Source organism: Carcharhinus amblyrhynchos, chromosome 7 (assembly GCF_965287045.1).
Source record: "Carcharhinus amblyrhynchos chromosome 7, sCarAmb.v2.hapA, whole genome shotgun sequence".
NCBI lineage: Eukaryota > Metazoa > Chordata > Chondrichthyes > Carcharhiniformes > Carcharhinidae > Carcharhinus > Carcharhinus amblyrhynchos.
In genome coordinates, this window is record NC_137330.1 from 85,963,124 (window position 1) to 85,989,240 (window position 26,117).

At 41.3% G+C, this 26,117-nt stretch overlaps 1 protein-coding gene across 1 annotated transcript in view; it reads left to right on the top strand.

Annotated features, from left to right (window-relative positions):
• The window catches only part of LOC145345099 (mitogen-activated protein kinase kinase kinase 5-like), a 139,750-nt gene that overhangs the window by 102,535 nt on the left and 11,098 nt on the right, over positions 1–26,117 (top strand). The window contains 4 exon segments of the mRNA XM_080192701.1: positions 1,301–1,478; positions 15,389–15,557; positions 21,717–21,902; positions 25,968–26,073. Coding sequence (XP_080048827.1) covers positions 1,301–1,478; positions 15,389–15,557; positions 21,717–21,902; positions 25,968–26,073 — 639 coding nt within the window.

Sequence of the window (26,117 nt, forward strand, 5' to 3'; positions counted from 1 at the left end):
AACTGGTGAAATAAGTGACCACTTGCTAAAACATCCATCTGCTAATGTACCCAAATCATTTGGAATTGCTCAGTCTTTGCCTGATGGGTGATGTAATTGTTTTTTTTCTAGAATCATTTCCCACACCTTGTTCTAGAAAGCCAATTAAAATTGTAGTACATTTTTGGAATGAGAAAATCCATGTGAAGAAGCAAGCTCAGTCCTCGGTGGCTGACCCAACCCCAACGTATACCTTATCCCTCTTTTTGACAGTAAATTACCTTGTTATTACTTGGATGCATTCCTTCAATTTCCATATGTTTATTACCCTTTGTATAACATAGTTCTGCATGAATTTTTTTAATTTTTAAAATCTTTTAAATTTTTTTGGTTTTATTTGTGGGCAGCATTGCTGCCTCACAGTGCCAGGGACATAAGTTCAATTCCCAACTTGGGTTACTGTTTGCGTGGAGTTTGCACGTTCTCCCTATGTCTGTGTGGGTTTCCTCTGGCTGCTCCAGTTTCCTTCCACACTCCAAAGATGTGCTGATCAGGTTGATTGGCCACGCTAAATTGCCCCTTAGTATCCCAGGATGCATAGGTTAGAGGGATTAGCGGGGCAACTGTGTGGGGTTACGGGGATAGGGCCTGGGTGGGATTGTTGTTGGTGTGGACTCGATGGGCCAAACAGCCTCCTTCTATACTGTAGATTCACTGTATGATTTCTATGATGATTTTGTGTCAGGATCAATCTGGTCAAACCTCTTATAATTTTGAGACATTCTACTGTGCCACATTGATACAGTGAAGATTCTAATCATGACAGATCCCGCCCCGAATGACCTATGCTCAAAACGTAGTCAAACATGTTAATAAAATCTATAATATTATACTACATTTCTGTTGATTCTCTGAATCCATGCGAGTCCCAACTTGTAATGTCCAACTTGAGTCAGGAGTGGAGCTAGAGGAGAAATGGTGATGAAGCTGCTGTTATTGCAGTAGGAGGTTTGGGAGCTGCTGGATGGCAGCTCCGTGTTGGGAAGAAGGTGATGTAAATTCAGAGGAGAAGGGTATATACCTGAATTTTTCTTCTGTGAGAAAAGTTGAGTAACTAGCCTCTGCTGAGATTCTATTTTCTTAATAGGGGGCGTTTAAGAGATCTCTGGATAGGTTTATGGACGAAAAGGGATTGGTATAGGCTAGTGGGTCATTGTTTTTGTAACTGGTCGGCGCAACATCGTGGGCCGAAGGGCCTGTTCTGCGCTGTAATGTTCTATGTTCTATGTTCTATGTAATATTCCATTTATTCCCGATACAGATTATCTACGCAGCATATCCCTTCCAGTTCCAGTTGTTGTGGAGGAATTGAGTAGTGGTAGTGAATTTGGCTCAGTTTCACCAGACTCCGACTTGAAGCAGGATCTATTCTTTTTCAAAACAAGGGCGAAATCCTGCATTGAAAAAGAGAACAAAGGATCTAGACCTTTGCTTCTCAGGTAAATAGCATTGTGTACATTCACGGCTATATAGATCCTCTTCGATACTGTTTTCACAGGGGTGAGGGTGCAAAATTCTTTTTTCTGAAAATCATTTTCCTCTTTCTGTCCTGAGCTTCTATTGCTTTGATTACACTGCATTTGCGTCAGCTAAATACAAAGATAACCCCTACATTTACCAGTGTTTGTCTACAATTGGCATTTTGGATGAAGCCAGATTCTGCACTTTATATCCCTGCGGGATAAATATCAAACAGTGTTGTTGAAGACATAGGGTGTGATTTTACTGGCCGTTTGCACCACACTCCTGCTCCAGTGAGGTCGGAGAATTTAACAGCCAGCCAAATTCCATGTGCTGCGGCGGGATGGGAAAATCCCACCAGTGTGAATGATGGCAAGATTTCGGCCTTATACTTTCCTTCCTGTCCCATGTTGTTCAGTGATGCAATCAGTTGGATTAATTCGCCTGACAGCCCTTTGCTCGCTGACCTCGTTCGCCCTCATCTGGAGCACTGTACGCAGTTTGGGTCCCCAAACGTAACGGATATAATTGCATTAGAAACAGTTCAGAGAACGTCACTCACCTTAATTGCTCAGATGATAGGGGTTATCTTGTGAGGAAAATTTGAACAGGTTGAGCCTGTATCCATTAGAGTTTAGAAGATTGAGAAGTGATCCTATTAAAACATTAAAAGATTCTCAGAGGATGGATGCTGAGAGATGTTTCCTCTTATGAGCACAACAAGAACTAGGGGATATGGTTTAAAAATAAGAGGAAATGAGGAGAGATGTTTTTTCTCAATGTGGTTAGTCAGTGGAAGTCACTTTACCAAGGAGCAATTGAGACAGGGTCATCAAATATTTTTAAGGCTGAATTAGATCGATTCTTGATTGACAAGGGAGTTGAAGGGTATGGGGGTAGACATGAAAATGAATTTTAGGCCACAATCAGATCATGAACTTATCAAATGGTGGAGCAGACTTGAGGGACCAGATAGAACAAATATTTAAGAGCATGACCAGGCTATATATGAATCAGCCCCATGCACAGTAACCTCATTCTGCCATCATCCTGTGCACTCACTGACCATGTTCTCTCATCTCCTCCTTTCTGACCTCATTCTCCAGGCATACCCTGTGCTCACTGATTGACGTTGTTAACCTTTCCTTGACAACACACCCCAATGGCCTTGCCCCTCTCAATCGTTGTAAAATCCTCCAGCCCTACAATATTCCAAGATCTCTGTGGTGCTCAGTCTCTGGCCTTCTGCACATCACAATTTCCTTTGGGTCACCACTGCAAACTACTCCTTGCATTTTTATAATTTTTAAGTGTTATTCCTTTTTCAGACTTACAAAGCCAATACACAGAGTGGATGGGGCAAGTCCCTAATCCAACTCCTTGTTTGCTGCAAAAGGCCAATTCAAATTCAAATCGGAAACAAATCATTATCCCCGTAAAAGAGACATACGAGATCCAAGCTGACAAGAACAGGCATTACACTTCGTCTCATGCTTGACCTTTTGCATGATCTTAGCCAAAAAGCTGAGAACTGACACTTTGCAATTTCCTTCTTAAATCGCTCCTCTCAACGCCGCCATATCTTTCTTTTAAGATGCTTTTTAAAACCTACCTATTTGATTACCTACCTTGATCACCTGTACGGATGTCATTGTGTTTAGCTTGGTGTCAAAATTCTGTCAAATTATGCACCTATGAAGCATCTTGGGACGTTGTACAAGTCAAGGGTAGTATTTTGTTTGTGCCGCACCCATATTTCTTCCCTAGATGTGCTTTTGTAAATTGAAGCAAATCGGAGCTATATCCATTAATACATTCCCAGTAAATAATGGCCTTAGAGCACTGTTGAACCCAATCATTTAGCACTTCCATAACAGTGATGGGATTACCAGAAATTTTACGTCTTGGTTTACAGAGCTCAGCCTTGTTAAAACTGAAGAGAACCGAAAAGTGGTGTTCCATCTTTGCAGGCAGATTGCCTGTCCCCTGCCAGCCCTCAAAACAAAACGCATAAACCCCAATCTGCCATGATGGCCTGCTAGAATCTGGGGAGCCTGCCTTCAAAACGTTAATCATCCTGAAGTCATAGAATCCCTACAGTACAGAAGGAGGCTTTTTGGCCCATCGAGTCTGTACCAACTACAATCCCACACAGGCCCTTTTCCCTAACCCTCATTTACCCCGCACATCTTTGGACTGTGGGAGGAAACCAGAGCTCCTGGAGGAAACGTGTGCAGACATGGGGAGAAAGTGCAAACTCCATACAGACAGTGACCAGAGGCTGGAATTGATCCCGGGTCCCTAATGCTGTGAGGCAGCAGTGCTAACCACTGTGCCACCGTGCCTTCAAAAGGCTGGGTTGGGTTTTGGAGTGCATGTATGTGGCAGAAAGAAGTCCCTACCTCTCACTCTCTTAGACATGCATTTCCACCAAAGGGAGAAAGACAATTGCCATTCCTAATAACTTCATTATCTATAACCCCCTCCTTTTTCAAATTAAATTCTCCAGCTTCCTTTTGAAGGTGACATATCTCCAAATCAACTGTGTTTTGTTTCATACGTCAGGCACATTTTTCATGCCACTTTGAGCATTGATTTACATTTCCTTTTCACAAGTTCACTGTTAAATGTTTTTTGAAAGGAGCATTAAAGTACACACACGTCCACAGGAATCATTAAATGAATATTCGTAGACATGGCACCCATGACAGGAGCTTTTAAGGTTAACGTAGGGAGGGACAAATTAGAAAATATTTTAGATAGTCATAAAAATGTTTCTGCCCTCCAATTAGAATGGATGGTTAGTTAAAGCATGCTGAATGGATATATTTGCAATGAAAATGTTACATGTAATATGTTGTAATATGTTGCACGAAAATGTTAAATGTAGTAATAAGTGAATAATTTCAGAATAGCCTGTATTCAACTTAATGTAAACATCATACACTTAGCAATGTACACTGTGATTAAGTATAATCACAGCTAATCTTTCGGGAACATTAAATTGTAATAGTTAACTTGCATTGATTATCAACCTATGTAAGCTTAGCATTAATTTCAGTCGTGGATTAATTTTTAGTTTTCATAAGATATCCATGCTTAAGGAATTCAACATCAGATATGAACTCAGTTGCAGGTGATTGCATTTTGAACCAACCACAGAATGAACCTCCACCTATTGTGCCCAGGCAAAATAGGGCCAGTCACAGAATATTATCTGCAAATGATCTAGCTCCCCAACTCATAATTTCCAGTGCAACCTTGTGTTGCAGACTTAATCTTCACAGACTAAAGATGCATTCCAGATATCAGGAGGTAGCGTCCTGCATCATAATTTAGTTCTACGTATGGAAGAATAAAACTGTGGGGAAGAAATTCAACTTGTCCCCTAAGATGGCTGGATGTCAACAGGGTGACTGTATGCATCCTGATCAAGGACCAAGCTAAATTTGACTCTGGGCTTCATTAAAATGTCACCAGCAATCTGTGACCCACTGGTGCTCACCAACTAGGGAAGGCTAGAAGTCTTGTAAAGAGCTGGTAGTGGATTAGTGCTTTTGAATTTTGAGAGCCCTGGGATGAGCACTGAAATTTGCTTAGACATTTTATTTCAGCAGGCTCCTTTAAATTTGTTTTCTATTCCAAACATTAATGAGACTGGAAATCCTTTTTGGGCTAAATGTTGAGACTTGACACTAAAACTGCTCCCAATGTATCTTTTAGTGTTGACACTTTTCTACCAAGTGAATTGGCCCTTGTTCTTATTTCTGGATCATTGAGAAATTATAGTGTAGCATTCAGATTGAATTCTATCAAAATTATGTGGAAATTTTTTTGCATAAAAAGACTGCTATGTTATGAAATAGTTTAATTTCTGGGTGTGGGTTCCCACTACAAATTAGCACTCGGTTTAAAGACAAATGGTGTCAATAATTGATGTCTTGTGCAAGTGTAACCTAATATCCTTTTCTGTAAATTCTACTGAAAAGCTTTCTTGCTGATGTTTTAAATATTTGCTGTGAAGTACAAATAGAAATGAAAGGATTCTGTAGCATTCTGAAAAGTTATTTTCATTAGTTAGCTAAAGTTGATTCAGAATGATCAGTCTGATTCCGTGAGATGGAGAGCAAAAGTTATGAGACCAAGACAAGTGACAGAGCTCGATTTGTAATCCGATAAAGGAACGCACTTATCTGTAAGAAACATTCTGTCAATGCTACTCCAATGAGACTATTGAATTGTATCTTATATCCAGCCATATTCAATGGTAGAATTCCAGGTGATAAATAATGTAACCAAAATTGAATGAGGATTTTTTTTTTGGAAAGCCCTTAATATTATGCCACTTGGTTAATCTGATTGAACCAGCTTGAGGTAGAAGACAGAAATTGCTGATAACATTAATTACAGAACTTGGATATAAAATTGATTTAAAACCCAGAAATTTTCTGCAAACCAAAATCCATTTCCACGAGGCATCTAAGGGCTAATGTTGTTTTGCCTGGGCACCTCAGATGCTACACAAATGTGATGTACTTAAGGAGTATGGAGTCATTGAGGGAACAACACTGGTTTCTCACCAGGGCCATCTGGGAACCCTCTGGCGCAGGAACATCCCCTGGGGACCTCATATCAGACTTAGGTGGTTGAAATATGGTTTCAAGTCTATGGCCACCGTAGCCCCTGGCTGCTGCTTTCTTACAATATACATTATAGTGGGGCGGGGAAAGATAAACTTTTGGTGGCGCAATTCCTGTCACCGGGAAGGCCATGGCCTAGTGGTATTACCACTGGACTGTTAATCCAGAAATTTAGCTAACATTCTGAGGACACAGATTTGAATCCCGCTGCGGTGGTGGAATTTGAATTCAGTAAAAAATATCTGGAATTGAGTATCTACTGAAGACCATGAAACCATTGTCAAATAACTGCTTGAAAGTTCCTAAAGTGTCCGACTCCACTATCACAGCAGGCAGTGCATTCCACACCCCGATCACTCTGAGTAAAGAACCTACCTTGGACATCCCTCCTATATCTCCCACCATGAACCTTGTAGTTTTGCCCCCTAGTAACAGCTACATCCACTCGAGGAAATAATCTCTGCACGTCCACTCGATCTATCCAGGAATAATGGTAGGAAGGATTATTACTTACGTGGAGAAAAACTGCAGCAGGCGACAGTGCAGAGGGACCTCGGGGTCCTTGTGCATGAGTCGCAAAAACCCAGCTTGTAGGTGCAGCAGGTGGTCAGGAAGGCAAATGGGATGCTTGCCTTCATAGCGAGGGGGATTGAATATAAAAGTAGGGAGGTCTTGCTGCGGCTGTATAGGGCATTGGTGAGGCCGCAGCTGGAGTACTGTGTGCAGTTTTGGGCGCCGTACTAACGCAAGGATATTTTGGCCTTGGAGGGAGCGCAGAGGAGGTTTACTAGGCTGATGAGGGGGTTGAGCTATGAGGAGAGGCTGAATAAACTAGGCTTGTACTTGTTAGAGTTTAGAAGAATGAGGGGAGATCTCATTGAGACGTATAAGATGATGAATGGGATGGATAGGATAGAGGTGGAAAGACTCTTCCTGCTCAGAAAGGACAGTAGGACTAGGGGGCACAGCCTCAAGATAAAGGGAGGGCGGTTTAGAACGGAGTTGGGGAAGAACTTCTTCACTCAAAGGGTGGTGAATCTCTGGAATTCTCTGCCCGTTGAAGTGGTGGAGGCTACCTCGCTAAATATTTTTAAGACGCGGGTTGATGGGTTTTTGATAAGCGAGGGGTTTAAGGGTTCTGGGGAGAGGGCGGGAAAGTGGAACTGAGCCACGACAGATCAGCCATGATCTTATTAAATGGCGGGGCAGGCTCGAAGGGCCAGATGGCCTACTCCTGCTCCTATTTCTTATGTTCTTATGTTGGAAAAACCCATCCAGTGCACTAATGTCCTTTAGGGAAGGAAATCTACCTTCCTTACTGGGTCTGGCCTTCATGTGACTCCAGAGCCACAGCAACGTGGTTGACTCTCAGCTGCTCTCCAAAGGCAAGTAGGGCTGCCCATGTCCCACAAATGAATAAAAGGTTTTGGGAAGTTCTTGATGACAATGTCTGTCTGTGAATGAAAGTAAATTGAAGGCTAGGTGCCATGAAGGGCTCCATCACCTCGTTGCCATCCCTAAGCTAGCCTTGCTTCTACTGAAGTTGCAGTTATTTTGAATTTAGGAAATCCTTAGGCATTACAGAATGGGTACTTGATGTAATTGATCCTGATCCCACTTACACGCCTCACAACTTCAGTTGCCAACAATTTAAATCTGATTGTCAGGATAGTTGCAACAATACCTCTTTTTTTAATAATTTACTATCAAATTGCTCCCTTCCTATTTGAATAATTAGTAAGAGTTAGAATTTTAGGATAATCCAGAACAAATAAGGATAATGTTAATGATCAGAAAGGAGAAGATTTCTTGATGTGGGTTTAGGACTCTCTCTCTTTTTGGACTAGTATGTTGCTACTCACCAAGGAAAGAATTAAGTCTGCGCTAGTTGATGTGATTTAGGTGGTAAAGGGGAGCAAGTACAGGATCTTTGGGAGGCATGTTGACCACATTGTACTTGGCTTCAATGTTAGAATAGAAAGAAGAAAAGAAATGATACTTGACTGAAAAAGATTAAATTACAATAAGTTGAAAAAAGACTTTGTATAAATTATTGTTTGGATTTATTTTCTGGAGAAAATTCTTGGTTTGGAGATACAGGTCCTTAAGGTAGGCTGTAACATCATCCCTGTGAATTTCTGGTATTCCACAGACGTAACTATAAGATAGATAGCACTGATTAATTGAATAAATGAATAACAACCTACAAGTGTAAAAGCAAAATACTCGATGTTGAAAATCTAAAGTAACAATAGAAAATGTTATCTCAGCAGATCTGGGCAGCATCTGAAGAGAGAAAAACAGAGTTTTAGGACAATGACCTGGTGTTGCACTGAAAAACGTTAGTTAGAGATGCGATAGATGTTAAACAAGTTCAGATGCAGAGAATGGGGAGGGAAGGGAGGCAATGCTATGATGGTAGCAGGATAACTTGAATCACAAAAGGGGTGAAGGTGCAAGCAGAGCACATGGTAATGGGACATGTAAAGAAATAAAAGATAGGTCTAGAGAAGTTGCAAATTGTAACAGTGGAGTCATTACTGACAGCTACAGTCCGAAAAAGTGGAAGCGGTTTTTATTATGTAACTTTGCTATTTATTTTTTGGCTGATCAGTTACCTTGCCAATTTCAAAAATCTACCATCGTATTAGTCTCCAAACCAAGCTTATAAAAAATAACCTTGTACAGAGTGTTTGTCTATCCAGTATGAAGCTCCCACTCTCATTGCAGGAACACATTTACCTGATTTATATCCAGCCAGTTTGGGTGCAGGTTAACAGACCCAAGACCTGCAGAATGTGTTGGAATTTAACCAGCTAAGACCATGCAGCCCATCTACCGACAGCACTAACAGCCTTGCTACTGCCTCTTCAAGCAGCATCACTTCACTAGTCATGGGTATTTACTTGCAACGTTATCTGGAACCGAGTAGGAGAATCCCAGGGCAGAAGTTTCCTCTCCTAGGATGATCAAGCGTCATGAGGACCCTGCATCTTGAGGGGAATTGCTTGATAGAGCAGACACAGCACGGTTTCGTTAAGGGGAAGTCGTGTCTGACAAATTTACTGGAGTTCTATGAGGATGTGTCTAGGGCGGTGGATAGAGGAGAGCCGGTGGATGTGGTCTTCCTTGATTTTCAGAAGGCGTTTGACAAGGTACCTCACAAGAGATTATTGCAGAAGGTCAGGGGACATGGAGTTGGAGGTAGGGTGTTAGCGTGGATAGAGGACTGGTTGTCAAATAGGAGGCAGAGAGTGGGGGTCAATATGGAGTGCCTCAGGGGTCGGTGCTGGGGCCTCAGCTATTTACCATTTATATAGATGATCTGGAGGAGGGAACCGAGTGTATGGTGTCGAAATTTGCTGATGACACCAAGATTGGTGGAACGGCAAATTGCGTGGAGGGTGTGGAGAGTCTGCAGAAGGATCTAGATAGGCTGGGCGAATGGGCCAGGAACTGGCAAATGGAATTTAATGTTGGCAAGTGTGAAGTGGTCCACTTTGGTAGGAATAATGGTAGGAAGGATTATTACTTACGTGGAGAAAAACTGCAGCAGGCGACGGTGCAGAGGGACCTCGGGGTCCTTGTGCATGAGTCGCAAAAACCCAGCTTGCAGGTGCAGCAGGTGGTCAGGAAGGCAAATGGGATGCTTGCCTTCATAGCGAGGGGGATTGAATATAAAAGTAGGGAGGTCTTGCTGCGGCTGTATAGGGCATTGGTGAGGCCGCAGCTGGAGTACAGTGTGCAGTTTTGGGCGCCGTACTTACGCAAGGATATTTTGGCCTTGGAGGGAGTGCAGAGGAGGTTTACTAGGCTGATTCCGGAGTTGAGGGGGTTGAGCTATGAGGAGAGGCTGAATAAACTAGGCTTGTACTCGTTAGAGTTTAGAAGAATGAGGGGAGATCTCATTGAGACATATAAGATGATGAATGGGATGGATAGGATAGAGGTGGAGAGACTCTTCCTGCTCAGAAAGGACAGTAGGACTAGGGGGCACAGCCTCAAGATAAAGGGGGGGCGGTTTAGAACGGAGTTGAGGAAGAACTTCTTCACTCAAAGGGTGGTGAATCTCTGGAATTCTCTGCCCGTTGAAGTGGTGGAGTCTACCTCGCTAAATATTTTTAAGACGCGGGTTGATGGGTTTTTGATAAGAGAGGGGATTAAGGGTTATGGGGAGAGGGCGGGAATGTGGAACTGAGCCACGGCAGATCAGCCATGATCTTATTGAATGGCGGGGCAGGCTCGAAGGGCCAGATGGTCTACTCCTGCTCCTATTTCTTAAGTTCTTAAGTTCAAACCTGAGGGCACCTGATAGGCCAATCTGCCAGAGGTAGATCAAGCAGAAATGACTAAGGATAAACGCTGGGGAGATCCCCTTCTAAGTAATAGCACCAGGGAGAAAAGGGAAACTGTTGGTGAAGATGAACAACCTGATTTTGGATAGTTAGGAAAGGACTCGTATGAATAGTCATCTGGAGCTGGATAACATGAGAGATGGCAGTAGAGGATGACTTAGCTCCTCGTTTCCATTGTCACATGTTCCTTTCTACATCAGTCAGTATTGTCAACCGTGGCATCATCCTTCCCTGCCCAACTCTCATGATATCCAGCACTCCACCATACTGTTCTAATGTGAGTTCTTTCCTGCCTATCTGAGCGAAGGCAGTTCATCTCTAGCGGTAGTGCCAGGAAGAAGAGAAAAATTGTCACCTCCTGTTAGAGGCATTGGAATTATCAGTAACTGTATGAATATTAATTTTGTGGTTGCCAGAATGAATTTCTCTACAGCCAGTCCCATTGGCAACAATGATTTAATTGCCCATGATGCATTTCCATTTTCCTACATTCTCTGCTCCAAAAAACACATGAACAATGCATCAAATATGAAAATATAAGAAACATTAATTAGAACATAGAACACTGCAGCACAGGAACAGGCCCTTGGGCCCAGGTTGTTGTGCCTAACATGAAACCAGATTAAACTAAACCCTTCTGCCTGCCCTTAGTCCATATTTATCTATTCCTTGCATTTTCATGTGCTTATAAAAGACCCTGGTGGCATTGCTAGGCACCGACAAAGAAAAAAATTGCCCCTCACATCTCCTTTGAGTTTTCCCGCACTCACCTTCAGTGAAACATTACCTAAAAACTAAAAATAAATCTTTTCAATATTAAAGACTCTATCTGCATGCATGTAGCATTCAAAACAAAACTGACGATTTGAGTTCAAACCAAAATGAATAAACATGATCTGATGTTCATTACAGAAACATGGCTACATGATGACATAGATTGGGACCTGAATATTGAAGGGTACATGACATTTAGGATGGACAGGAAGCTAGGAAAAGGCAGAAGAGTGGCTCAGTTAATTAATAATTAGCGCAATAGAGAGAGGTGACCTAGGTTCAGGATAGCAGGATGTAGAAACACTTTGGTTAGGGATGATTAATGGAAGAAGTCACTTTTGGGAGTAGTGTACACAGCACCGAATAGTAATCACATAGGAAAGGGTATAAAAGAAGAAATAATGGGAGTTTATCAGAAATGTATGGTGATAATCATGGGAATTTAATCTGCATTTAAGCAGGGAAAATCAGATGGACAAATGTCGCCTCGAGGTGAAATTCATAGAACGTTTTCAGAATGGTTTTGTAGAACAGCACATTCTGGCGCTGACCAGAGAGCAGACTATTTTAGATCTGACATTGTGCAATGAAATAGGATTAATTAGTGACTATAATGAAGGCACCAGTCATAATGTAATTGAATGCTACATTCAGTTTGAGAGAGAGAAGAGTGGGTCTAGTATTTTTAAGACTAGTATTTTAAACTTAACTAAGGGCAATTATGAGGGCATGAAAGCAGAACAATCTAAAGTAAACTGGCAAATTAAGTTAAGGGTTAGGTCAATAAAGATGCAGTGACAGTCGTTTAAGAGAATATTTCAGAATACACAGACTGAATATATCTTATTGTGAAAGAAAAATTCCAAGAGGAGGACTCACCATCCGTGGTGTTAACTAAAAAAAGTTAAAGATAGTATCAAAGAATACAAGAGGCCGTTCACCCATCGGGTCTGCACTGACACATGAAATACCCTGACCTGTCTACCTAATCCCACTTGCCAGCCCTTGGCCCACAGCCTTGAATGTTATGACATGTTAAGTACTCATCCAGGTACTTTTTTAAAGGATGTGTGGGATCCCGCCTTCGCCACCCTGCCAGGCTGTGCATTCCAGATGTCACCACACTCTGAGTAAAAAGGTTTTTCCACAAATCTCCCTACACCTCCTACTCCTCACTTTTACCTTGTGTACCCTTGTAACTGACCCTTCAACTAAGGGGGACAGCTGCTCCCTATTCACCCAGTCCATGCCCGTCATAATATTGAACACCTCAATCAGGTTGCCGCTCAGTCTTCTCTGCTGCGATGAAAACCCAAGCCTATCCAACCTCTCTTCATAACTTAAATGTTCCATCCCAGGCTGCATCCTGGTGAATCTCCTCTGCACCCCCTCCAGAGCGTTCACGTCCTTCCTCTAATGTGGTGACCAGAACTGCACACAGTACTCCAGTGGCCTCACCAAAGTTCCATACAACTCCATCATGACCTCTCTGTTTTGGAATCCATACCCCGATTGATAAAGTGTGCCATATATCTTTTTCACCACCCTTTTGACTTGCTTTTCCATCTTCAGAGATCTATGACGAACTTAAAGAAAAGCACAAAATTGTGCAAGATGGGTGGCACGTCAGAAGGTTGAACAGAATATAGAAAACAGAAAAGAATGACCGAACAATTGATAAAGGGGGAAAAATTACAGTATGAGAGAAAGATGGCTAGAAATAGAGTTTTTATAGTTAATTACAAAAGAATAGAATAAACTGAATGTTGGTCCAATAGAAGGTGAGCCTGGAGAGTTAATAATGGAAAATAAGGAGATGTCAGATGAATTGAACTAATACTTTACATTGGTCTTCAGTAGATAGCAAATAAATAACCAAAAATAATTGTAAATCAGGAAATAGAGGGAGGAAATTGGGGAAGCTTACAATCACCAGGTGAGTGGCACTTGAAAAAATCATTGGAGCTGCATGCTGATGAGTTGTTGGGTGATTTTTCTTTAAATACATTTTTATGGGATGGACTTCATCCTAAGGTTTTATAAGAAGTGACTAGTGAGATGGTTGATGCCTCAGTTTTAATTTTCCAGAATCCTCTAGATTCAGGGAAAGGTTTCATTGGAAAATAGCAAATGCAATTCCTTTAGTCAAAAAGGAAGGAAGACAACCAGTAGAAAACTAAAAGCCAATGAACTTAACATCTGCCATTGGGAAAATGCTCGAAGCAGTTAGAGATTGAAGATGTTATAGCAGGGCACTTGGGAAAAATTCAGGGGTAATCAGGCAGAGTCAACATGGTTATGTGAGAGAGAAATCACATTTAACCAATCTATTGAAGTTCTTTGAAGGAGTAACATGTACTGTGTGTGGAAGAGAATTGTTGGTGTACTGAAATTCAATTTCCAGAAGTTACTTCATAAGACTACTACAAAGGTTATTACAAAAAATAAAAGCTCATGATGCAGGGGTAACATATTGACATGGATAGAAGATTGGCTAGTTAACACAGAGCAAAGAATAAACATACATAGACCTTTCTCTGATTGGCAGGATGCAACAAATGGTGTGCCATAGGGATCAGTGCTGGGGGCTCAACATTTTACAATGTACATAAATGAAGGGATCGATTTTAAATTTGCAGATGACGCAAGGATAGGTAGGATCGATAGTAAGATGTGAAAAGGACAAGGAGGCCACAAAAGGATACCAATAGGTTAAATGAGGAGACATAGACCTGACAAGTGGAGTGTAATGTGGGCAAATGTAAAGTTGCCTATTTTGGCAGGAAGGATTAAAAAAAATCTAAATGGTGAGAGGTTGTAGAACCCTGAGATACAGAGGGATCTGGGTGTCCTTGTGCATGAATCACAAAAGGCTAGAATGCAAATACAGCAAGCAATTAGGAATGCTCATTGAATGTTACCATTTATTGTGAGGCGAATTGAATATAAAACTAGGGAGATTATGCTTCAGTTATACAGGGTATTTGTGAGACTACATCTGAAGTATTGTGTAAATTATTGGTCACCTTACTGAAGGAAGGATGTAAATGTAACATGGAATGGGCAGGTTTGTCTTCTGAGGAAAGACTGGACAGGAATTTAGAAGAGGAAAAGGCACCTTGGTTGACATAAGATCTGTGGGGCCTTGACAGGAATGATGTGGAGAGGATGTTTGCCTTTGTAGGACAATCAGGACAGAAGTAAGGAGAAATTGTTTCTGAGGGTTGAGAGTCTTTGGGACTCTCTTCCTCAAAAGGCAGTGGAAATGCAAAGGCAGATAGGTTCAAGTGGTGGAAGGTGGGAATGTGTAGTTGAGGTTACAGTCAGATTATCCATGATCTCATTGAATGGTGGAGAAGGTTTGAAGGACTGAGTGCCTGTGCCTGCTCTTAATGCCCATGTTTGTTTGTATATTCGTATTGATTCCCTCCTGTCACTTTTAATTTGAATTTCAGGCAACTTCCATTTAACACATTAGCATGGTCAGAAATCTTGCTCAGATATCAGAAAGTCCAATAGGTTTTCTGATGATTTTCATTGATGCTACTTGTATGTTTAATGAAGGAGCAGCAGTGATTGGCGCCAAATGTTTATTCTAAACTGGAAGATAAAAGGATCGCCTTTTCATTAGGCTATGAAGGGGGATGGGGTGGGGGGGGGGGGGGGCGCGCGGGTGGATGTCGGAGGATTGAGTTTCCTGTTCTGCACTTAAATTTGTTGCTAGTGCTAAGTGACAAAGCAAAAAATGCGCCTTCAGCTTTCAAAGATTGGTGATTCCTCTTGACCATCTGTAGTACGTCTTTGGAGGCAGAAGTCCCTTCACCAAAATCCGTTTATTTACAAACAGCAGTATAAAGAATGCTGTTATCAGTCTGCTTCCAGGGGGTGTCAGAGGAACTGACACTCCCAGTTAAGTACAAGGCAAAGACTCCCTGTTTGGCCCATCAATTGGATCCTTAATCAGGGAGTTAATACTCCAACAGGCCAGCCTCAATGGACTGTCTGAAGTCATTCAGGTGCCCTTCTCTTTATTCCTTTATTGTTAATTTGATTTGGTTTAATTGTTTGGCCCGAAAAGAGCCTCTTTATTGCTAATGTTTCTTTTGTTTTAATCCATAGTATACCCGACGATCACTTTGAAGATCATAGTGCACCACCATCACCTGAGGAGAAGGATGCAGGGTTCTTCATGCTACAGAAAGACAGTGAGCGAAGGGCCACTCTACATCGGATACTGTCTGAGGACCAGGACAAAGTTGTGAGGAACTTGCTTGAATCTCTGATGCAGGTGAATGCGCATTTCCCACCTTTATGTAAAACTGATTATGTTTTAAATCATTAAAAATGGTTTTAGCCAGTTTTTAATATTCCCAGCCACAGCTGAAATATCTACTTCTTTTGCCATCCGTTTCCTCCAGCAAACCCTGCATCCCATCTCTTGCCAGTTCAGTTAACCAAAGTGACTGATCTCATTTTTCTTTTCCCCCTTCAAACTCAATCGGGGCAATTAGAAAACGTGCAGCAAAAACGATGGGAATTATCCCTCATTTCTTCTGGATATATTGCAAGCTAAAGTGGATATGCATCGGTAGAATCTGTTGTTAAATTTGATTTATTGTTTAGAAATTGTTTGTTTTCCTTCCTCCCTCCCAGTTAATGCAGCTGCTTCTCTTCCCACCTTTACCTGCTCATACTTTTTTTTTCTGCCCCAAAGTTTGTAAACTATCCCCATCAAAAAGAACCTTCCCTTAGTATGGCATGATGGCACAGTGGTTAGCGCTGCTGCCTCACAGCACCAGGGACCCAGGTTCGACTCCCGACTTGGGTCATTGTCTGTGGAGTTTGCACGTTCTTCCTGTGTCTGCATGGGTTTCCTTCGGGTGCTCCAGTTTCCTCCGACTGTCCAAAAGATGTGCTGGTTAGATGAGTTGACCATGCTAAATTCTCCCTCAGTGTATCTGAACCGGCGCTGGAGTGTGGCAACTCGGGGATTTTCACAGTAACTTCATCGCAGTGTTAATGTAAGCCTACTTGTGACATTAATACATAAACTTTTTTTTAAAAAATGTATTTTCGCTCATTGCAGCTGCCAGCTAAGACAGTGTGCTTTGTACTTCCCCAGAGAACCAAGCTTTATTGTATGTAGTGGCTTGATCTTGCAAGACTTGGGAGCAATGACTGCAAAGTATTTTTTTCATCAAAATGTAATTTTCCACTATTAATCAATGGACATCTCACCCTCACTTGCCAGGGGAAGTGTTTTCCCAAGGGTAATGAAAATTCCAAGCGAGGTCAAATCCACTTACCCATTTCCAGTCTAGGCTTGATTAGTGAGGAGCTGGAAAGGGACAAACTGAAGGGGCAGTGTTTGAGGAGCTGAGGAATCACATAATGCCAGAATGTGAAAATATTTGACATGAATTAAGTAAATGTATTGGCTGTGAGGCATTATTTTCCTTGAGACACAAAAGACAGTGAGCTGTTTTAAGAACTGACATTCCTCATGACCGCTTCCAAAGTAACATAGCTGAGACTGAATCTTTTACATGAACTGGGAAACTTGCCAGGTTATCACATGCTGGACATAAATACATCTCAATTCCACATGCTTGTCATGTGCGTATATTTCAAATGCAGCACATGAATGTTAACAGAGTGCTTACAAAAAGAAGCAATAGGAAGCACTGTGCAGTGGATCTCGCTCACTACAGGCCCCCATGCTTCAATTTTCCTATTCTTGATATGGAATACGCTGAACTGAATCTTATGTACCTCTGCTGTCAAACAACAAATTAATTAGTCATCTTACATTATCACCATGGCCAGAATTTTACATTCACTTCCGAGGCAATGGAAGTTGGGGGGGGAGGTGCGGTGTGGGGTGTTGGGAGCATAAACATAGACAGGATTCGCTCTGGGGTCTCACCCATCCTGACCCAGGCTCAATTTCACAATAAGGTAAACAGGTTCTCGGAGAAAAGCCTGCCTGTTAAGGCAAATTTAAGGGCCTTTTCCTGTCCCACCTCAATATTTAGGCTGGCAGGTGCCAGTTGGCACCCTACCCTCAGGGATCTGGGAGCTCTGACCCTCCTGCCTTGCACTCCACATCCATTCCCCCCCTATTCCCCTCCATCCCTGGCCTACTGCCCAACATCAACCCCCCCAAGCCATCACCACCCACCTCAATCAAATGAAAATTTTCTTGGCTCCTTGTTGCCAAATTTATCCAGGATCTTCCAGGAACATAGGACAGATTATACACATCAGGATCAAATGATTACGCATTGTGCATCAGGATTAACATGAAGGATTAAAAGATGAGTAGTGCCAGAGTTGGCGAAAATGCAGCGGCTCCCACGCTTACACCACATGACCCACCTCACTGGGTTTTAATAGTGTACCCCCAAATCATAACTATTGCTGAAGTACCTCTCTGGTCCTGGAAAAATAATTTTGTATCTTATAATTACTGAGGCTACAGTGTATCTTGTGTGGTGAAAAGGCAAAATTATCATAGATTTATTTGGAAAATTGCCTGTGAGAGCAGACGGGAATTGGGCTCTTGTGTCATGCAAGCTGACTTATGATTGGTTTATTTTAGTTCCTTCTCTCTGCACATTCACCATGCTCTGTGGAAAGCAGTTGAAATTAAACTCTTCATCTTTCCTTTTTTAAGTTTGAATCTGTGCCCCCGGTCCAGAATTTTAGTGAGATCATCATATGATGACCCCTGTAATTTTGTGTTATCTGCAAACCTAGAACTACTTCTGCACCCACCTCCGTTATAAACAATATTCATAGCACTGATCAAGAACTAATTTCCATTCACAATCATCTTTTATTTTCCTTAGTCGTATTTCAGTGCACCTCACAAACTTGTCACCTCTTCCATGCTTTCCTACTTAGTGGTTTCATTGTGCAGTTTTAAGAGTACATTTAAAAAATGGCAGTCAGGCAAAGACCAGTGCTAATCACTGTTGACCCTTCACATCCTATTACAGTGCAATTGAGAATCATGACCTCCATTGCCTCCTACCCACTAATAACCATACAACGTAGTAAAAGCCCTGGGTCAATTCAGAGGACAAAACATCCAGGAAGTTTGTTTCTGATCCGCAAAAGTATTCAGAACCATTTCCAAGAGGCAAGTTTCCAAAAAATATAAATCCCGAGGGCGTAAGTGGCATTAGCCATAGTCAGAAACTCTTCTAGTTCCTGTGCAGCACATCCATTTTCTGCATGAGGGAGCAACTTGATCTCCTACAAATCAAAAACTTAACTTGAGATCTAACCTGATTCAATTCTTTTCTAACTTACAGGTATGATCACCACATCCCCAGCTTTTCTTTCAGTCCTCCGTCACCAACTTCGTTCAGAATGGTCCAATTTCAAGGGCAAGAATCTAATCTTTTGTAATTTTAAAAATCTTCAATCAAAGATTGAACCGGGCGGTGCGGTAGCACAGTGGTTAGCACTGCTGCTTCACAGCTCCAGGGACCTGGGTTCGATCCCAGCTCGGGTCAATATCTGTGTGGAGTTTGCACATTCTCCTCGTGTCTGCGTGGGTTTCCGCCAGGTACTCTGGTTTCCTCCCGCAGTCCACAGATGGGCAGGTTAGGTTGATTGGCCATGCTAAAATTGCCCCTTAGTGTACTAGGATGCTTAGGTTAGAGGGATTAGCAGGGTTCTAAATGTCCTTGCGCTCTATATTTTCCTAAATTTAAAAGGCATTAGCTTTCTAAGTAAGCCAATCATGGTTAACTAATGGCCTTTTAGGCAAACTGTCAGGCTAGTGGATGTCCTGTGACCTTTTTCTAGGTGCTTCTATATTAGTCACAAAGTGACAGGATCAAATCAAATCTGGACAAAGTGCCTGACAGAATGCCTAAAGATAATGAGAATTCTCTCCTAGATTTTGCAATACCTTTTCTGATCATGAAATTCTCATGTATTCTCAGCTGGATCCCTTTCCCGCTCAGCACTCTGCATCTTTTGAGTGGGTGCACACATGCTGTGTTAAAGGATCTCTGCCACCTGGAGGCCTATTCCCAAATTGCATTGTGAAGATATAGAATCATAGATTCCCTACAGTGCAGAAGAAAATCAGTCAGTCCAAGGAGCTTGCACTGACAACTATCCCACCCAGGCCCTATCCTTGTAACCCCACTTATTTATCCTGCTAGTCTCCCTGACACAATTGAGCATGGCCAATCAACCTAACCAGCATATTTTTTGGATTGTGGGAGGAAACCGGAGCACCCAAAGAAAACCCACACAGACACAGGGAGAACATGCAAACTCCACAAACAGTCACCTGGAATCGAACCGGCATCCATGGTGCTGTGTGGCAGCAGTGCTAACTACTGTACCACTGTGCTGGTATATTCTGGTCTCAGCAATTCTTCCTCAAAAAATTTCAGTAAATCTGTCAGGCTGATTCTCTTTTATTATAACATAGCTATTAGGGCACTTCATTATTCCCCCTTTTCAAGGTGCCTTTGTTACTTCACCCACAGAATGCCAGGATTGGGGAATTTCAAAGTGAGACAACAATTCTGAGTGTGAGCGTGATGTCAGCACGTAGATTGGTTGAGGCTATAGTACACCAGACAAGTGCAATTTAACAAGGAATTGCATGAGGGCAAGGTGCAAGGGTAGTGTGGAATTGTTCCCAGCAATATTTAACGTTCTACTGTTGTGGTTAAAATTTACAATGACATCCCCAAATTATCCAAAATATTGGCTGAAATGCAGTCCTTGCAAATCTCATGCTGAATGATTGCAGTTTGTTCTATGAATGGAATTGTTACAAAACCATGGAGCTAAAGCGAGCAGCTGATGAACTGTTTAGGAGTTGGTGTTTTCTCAATCCTGCAGATTAATTAACCTTGGCATCATTAAGAACCCAACCGGTACTCGCAATGCTATGGGTTGCAGCAAGAACCTCGGTGCCACACCATAATCCCCATCATCCAGTTCCTTAACATTGTGCAATTGCACATACTTGATTGCTTGACCCAGCAGCTGATTTACAAGTATGCTGCAGTCAAATATATTGCAAACATGTTTGATTTTCTTTTTAACCTTAGGACTTAACTGGTTATAAGATAATAAGTATCATCTGTCGTTCAGCTGATAACGCACTCATCTCTGAGCCGCAAGTTTGTGATTTCAAGTCCTATTTCAGCATAAAAATCAAGGTTGGCGCTGCAGTGCTCTAAATAGGGAGCGCTGTATTGTCAGAGGTGTTGCCTCTGAGGCGAGATATTATGGAGGCCCAATTTCTCTTTCAGATGGATGTAAAAGATTCCATACAACTACTTTGAAGGAGAGCTAGGGGAGTTTGGTGTCCTAGTTCATAATTATCCATCAGTCAATGTCACAAATTCAGATTACCTGGCCATTATCATGTTACTGTTTGTGAACAAATTAGTTGCCACATTTTCTACATTGCAACACAAGCTGAACTTCAAAAGTACTTCATTAAATGTAAAGTGCTTTGGACCGTCTTGTTGTCATGAAAGGTGCCATATAAATGCAAGTCTTTTGCTCTCAAATTTAGTTAACAATGCATTAATTTATTTGGGCATTACCCTGCACATAAGTCTTGAAATTAAGATGATGAAAAATCCAAACAGGTAAATATTTCGTTGGCCTCTTATGGAACGCATACTTTTTCCCCACTGCCCCGTAAGAACATTCCCCTCTTGCCCAGTCCAGAGAGCTTAAGTATGCATTTTTTTAAGTCACGTTTGCAGGTGTGTGCAGGCATGCACACAGCCCATCCTACGAGCGGATATTCCCACTCATGGGAGGGGCTGTAAAATTCTACCCAGATAACGGTTTGACCACTTAAAATCAGGTAGCTCGTTAGTGCAACAAATTAGTATGTTTTCTGCTTTTTGACCATGCATGACCAGTAGAGTCAATGGGGCATTGATTTCCAATGTTACTTGGTGAACCCACATCTTTTGTTACTGGTCTAAGCCTCCCATTCAATTAGTGAGATAGTCAATCATGAACAATGTTCTGGAATAGTACAGACCCACCACAGAGGATTCACTTGATACCGAATTATGACTGTCGGGTGCATCGGCTTGCAGCCATCTAGATGGAACATGTGTTTAGTAAAACAAAAGTGTTAATCCTTTGGGATGCACAGTACATGGAATAGATATTTGTCTGAGTCAATTGAGTTTGCCCAGATGCCAAGTGCAGAGGAAAGCTATCCAAGAAGCATTACATGGCTGTTATTTAGTCTGCTTCAATTTCACTAATTGATGTAAAATATGCATGTGATGTTCCCCAATGTTTTAACTTTCTACATTGCACCCAGGTGATCCAGTACACTGAGCCAGTGGAACAGGAAGATGTGCCCCTATAAGTACATAATGTCAAGTTTTTTAGAAACTAAGAAATGCATTCTATCTGTTTTCTTAATTCACAGGGTTCTGAAGAACCAAAGCTGAAATCTGAGCATATCAGTACACTTATTGTTAGTTTGCGGGAGTTTGTAAGATCAACTGATCGCAAAATCATCTCAGCCACCCTATCTCAGCTGAAGCTGGAGTTGGATTTTGACAATCATGCCATTAACCAGATTCAGATGGTGCTCTTTGGCTTCCAAGAAGCTGTAAGTTCTCATTTATTTATTTTGATCGGAAAACATTTCTTGAAGTCCTGGTGTCTTCTGGATGTTGAGGGTCCTGTATGAAATGCGTCTGGCCTCTCTCACTGTAGTTGTTGGTGAACATGGATCTACACAATTCCTCCATATGTGACAAACCATACTGTTCAGTTCACCTGACATGAAAAGTGTTCTAATAACATTTGTGATTTACATAAAAAAAACATGAAGTGCTGGAAAAATTCAGCACTTTACCTCGTCATGAGGGGGATGGGGACAGAAAATGCGATGAGCCAACTGACTTTGGCAGTACTGGAAATTCCCGCTCATGGGAGGGGCTGTAAAATTTCACCCAGAGTTAATGGAACACTCTAAAGAAGAGTCATATTGGACTTGAAATATTAATTCCATTTTCCTCCTCCACAAATGTTGCCACATTTGCATTTGCTGAGTTTTTTTCTGTTTTATTTCAGATCTCCAGCATCCACAGTATTTTGCTTTTATGTTCAAAACCATGATGTCCAAAAACACTTGTGTAAATAAATTGCATCTGTCAACAATGTATTTATATTGGTTTTATGGATTTTTGAATACAATATATTCTAGTTTCCCTGATGGCCCTATACACTTACCTACTCTGAAAGAGGTTCATACCTCCATTCAAAAAAAAATAAACAGGCATTTTATTTTTTTTTAATTGCTTCATTGTGGGTGTGGATTCACTGGGAAAACCAGCATTTATGCCTCACCCCTAATTGCCCTTGAAAAGGTGGATCTAAGCCACTTTCTTGAACTGCTGCTGTTCATGTAGTGTAGGTACACTTGCACTGCAGTTAAGAATGGAGTTTCAGGGTTTTTGATTCAGTGGCATCGGATGAATAGCGGATATATATGTGAATATTTATATGCTCATATCAAGAAGCAGAAGAAATGAGGGAGATGGTGGTGTCGTGATAGGTGTCTGAAACAACACTGTTGGGTGTCTGGTGTCCAGCAATACTTTTGGTGGAGCAGAAAAGGAGATTAAAGTTAAGAAATCGCCATTACCCAGTGCGCATGATCATGGGATAATTTATCACACTAGGTAAGGCAAATGATTGTGGGGGAGAAAGATTGCTCAGCCTCAACAAGATCTGCAACCACTTTTCCTGCGAACACCCCACCCTCCACATGAGGCAGGTGAATACAAAATCAGCTTAGTCATCAGAAACATCTAAATGATACTAAATCCAGAGTTATTGCTCACTAGGTTTATTGCTACCAATCCAGCATGAATCTCACTAATCAGAAAACCAGCCCAAAAAGTTCAGGGTAATATTACGCAAGAGTCTCCCGGAATGAAAGATTAATCTCCTTGACATTGCCACTAGCAGCTAGATTGAAAGTTAAAGAATTTTTTGTTTTCTTGCCTGCTGAGCACTTTCCATCTATCTGTGAAAGTCCCACCATTCATCCCACCATGCTTCATTCCTGCAGTTATTGGTGCATTGTGCAGTCCCTCTCAATCTGTCACTGTTTTATGGAACATAGAAGATGGGATGTGGGGAATCAAGCTTCAACAAGGACGCCTGGGGTTATTTCGGTTTGGAACATGACCCCAACCATGAGACAGCAATCATCTGCATACAGAGTCATAGAGGTTTACAACATGGAAACAGGCCCTTCATCCCAACTTGTCCATGCGTCCTTAAACCCCTAAGCTAATCCCAATTGCCTGCATTTGGCCCTTATCTCTCTATATCCATCGTACTCATGTAACTATCTAAATGCTTTTTAAAAGACAAAATTGTACCTGCCTCTACTACTACTACTACTACCTCTGGTAGCTTGTTCCAGACACTCACCACCGTCTGAAAAATTTCCCCTCTGGACACTTCTGTATCTTCCCCCTCTCGCCTTAAACCTATGCCCTCTAGTTTTAGACTTCCTTACCTTTCTTTTCCCAAAGGTAGGGAAGTCTAAAACTAGAGGGCATAGGTTTAAGGCGAGTGTGAAAAGATACAGAAGTGTCCAGAGGGGAAATTTTTCACAGAGGGTGGTGACTGTCTGGAACAAGCTGCCAGAGGTAGTAGTAGACCTCTATAAGATCACTTCTCAGCCTCCTATGCTCCAGAGAAAAAAGTCCCAATCTATTCGGCCTCTCCTTATTACTCAATCCGCCAAGTCCCAGTAGCATCCTAGTAAATCTTTTCTGCACTCGTTCTAGTTTAATAATATCCTTTCTATAATAGAGTGACCAGAATTACACACAGTATTCCAAGTGTGGCCTTACCAATGTCTTGTACAACTTCAACAAGACATCCCAACTCCTGTATTCAATGTTCTGACCAGTGAAACCAAGCATGCCGAATGCCACCTTCACCACTCTGCCCACCTTGACTCCACTTTCAAGGAGCTATGAACATGTACCCCTAGATCTCTTTGTTCTGTAACTCTCCCCAACGCCCTACCATTAACTGAGTAAGTCCTGCCCTGGTTCAATCTACCAAAATGCATCACCTCGCATTTATCTAAATTAAACTCCATCTGCCATGTGTCAGCCCACTGGCCCAATTGAGCAAGATCCCATTGCAATTGGACGGATGTAATTTATTTGCACAAGTGTTTTTGTACATCATGGTCTTGAACATAAAGTCCTTTAAGAGTTTGACACCATGGAGTACAATTGATTCATGAAAAGCAGATGATCTTGTTGAGCCTACTGGCATTTTTCTTTTCCAAATATCACATTTCAGCAAGTTCAAGTTTTTTGGGGAATGTGTGTTCCCTAATGAACTGGAGAAATTCCATGCAACTTATTACACAGCTTATTCTTTAGGTATTCAGTTCTACATAACAGGTAAGTTGAACTCAAACATGAGCAAAGCTGTAAATTTCCACAAAATGAGAGAGTTTTGAGCCAGTGAACGTGCTATGTTGAGGTAAAACTGCATTCAGAAATTAAGAAAGACTGCATTGGCAGCACAGCCTTGTGAGCACGTTCATTCTAACATTTTCATTAATCTAACTAACCTAAATGCATGTCAGATCTGTTTTGTCGCATATTGTTTCAAAACACAAGGGTAAATTGTTCCTGCATGATAGAATTAAGTGCTCTGATGCTTTCTCAGCTTGCTAAGTATATTTGCAGATGTAATGTTTTACACTTTCATGCCTATTTTGAAGTTAATTGCTTAATTTAAAAAGTAAATGAACGCAACATCTGTTGTGTGAACCATTAGGATTGCCTCTTCATTTAGAGAGGTTTAAATCAACTATAAATCCTCAGGAGGCCACCATGATTGGAGCATTACCAACAAATTCCATACATGATATATGCTTAATTCTTTTTACTATATTGTGACTATTATAATTCGATTCAATTTTTAAGTCTTTTGCAAGATCCTTGCAGCCTCAATCAGCTTCACTGTTTCTTTCAGAGGAAATAGATTAAGTTTATTTATTAGTGTCACAAGTAGGCTTACATTAACACTGCAATGAAGTTACTGTGAGAATCCCTTAGCTCTGTAATAACACATTAAAGCAAGCTATTGTCGAGCTGCATTTCTTCTGTGTAATTTTAAGCTTGTTTATTCTAATTATCACAAAGGATAGCAGTGTTATTATATAACTTTTTAAAAATCAAATTATGAAAAATCCAAAAACATAAAATACTTAAATTGCACTTCGCGTCAGTTAGCATGTGAAGGAAAATTAATAACATAATTTTGGAGACCTCAGCTCAGGTGAAGAATTGCATTGAAATAGTGAACTTCTTTTTCTTTTCTGCATGATTAACTTTGCTGTATATTTTCTCTGTATTTCGGTGTTAAAATGAAATACCTTTTATACATTTTTGCAGTACTTTAAAGACACACTGAAATTTAACGTTTTGATGTAGAAATGCTATGCATCAGATACACCAAAAAATCTGTCACCAAAACCAAAATACCTATGTCTTTTGAGCATTTTGATCGTTTTATTGCCTGGATGCATAGGTTCAATTTTGGCTATCTATACTGTTCTGTGAAAAGTCTTAAAGATTTTAGAACAAGTATTAATAAAAGCTCATATTTTACTTCTTGACACTAGGTAAATAAAGTCCTGAGAACCCATAATATTAAACCTCACTGGATGTTTGCTTTGGATAACATCATTCGCAAGGCTGTGCAGACGGCTATTACCATTCTTGTACCTGGTGAGTCATTGCTGTTCCAGTGGGTATCTGGCTACTTAAGAATT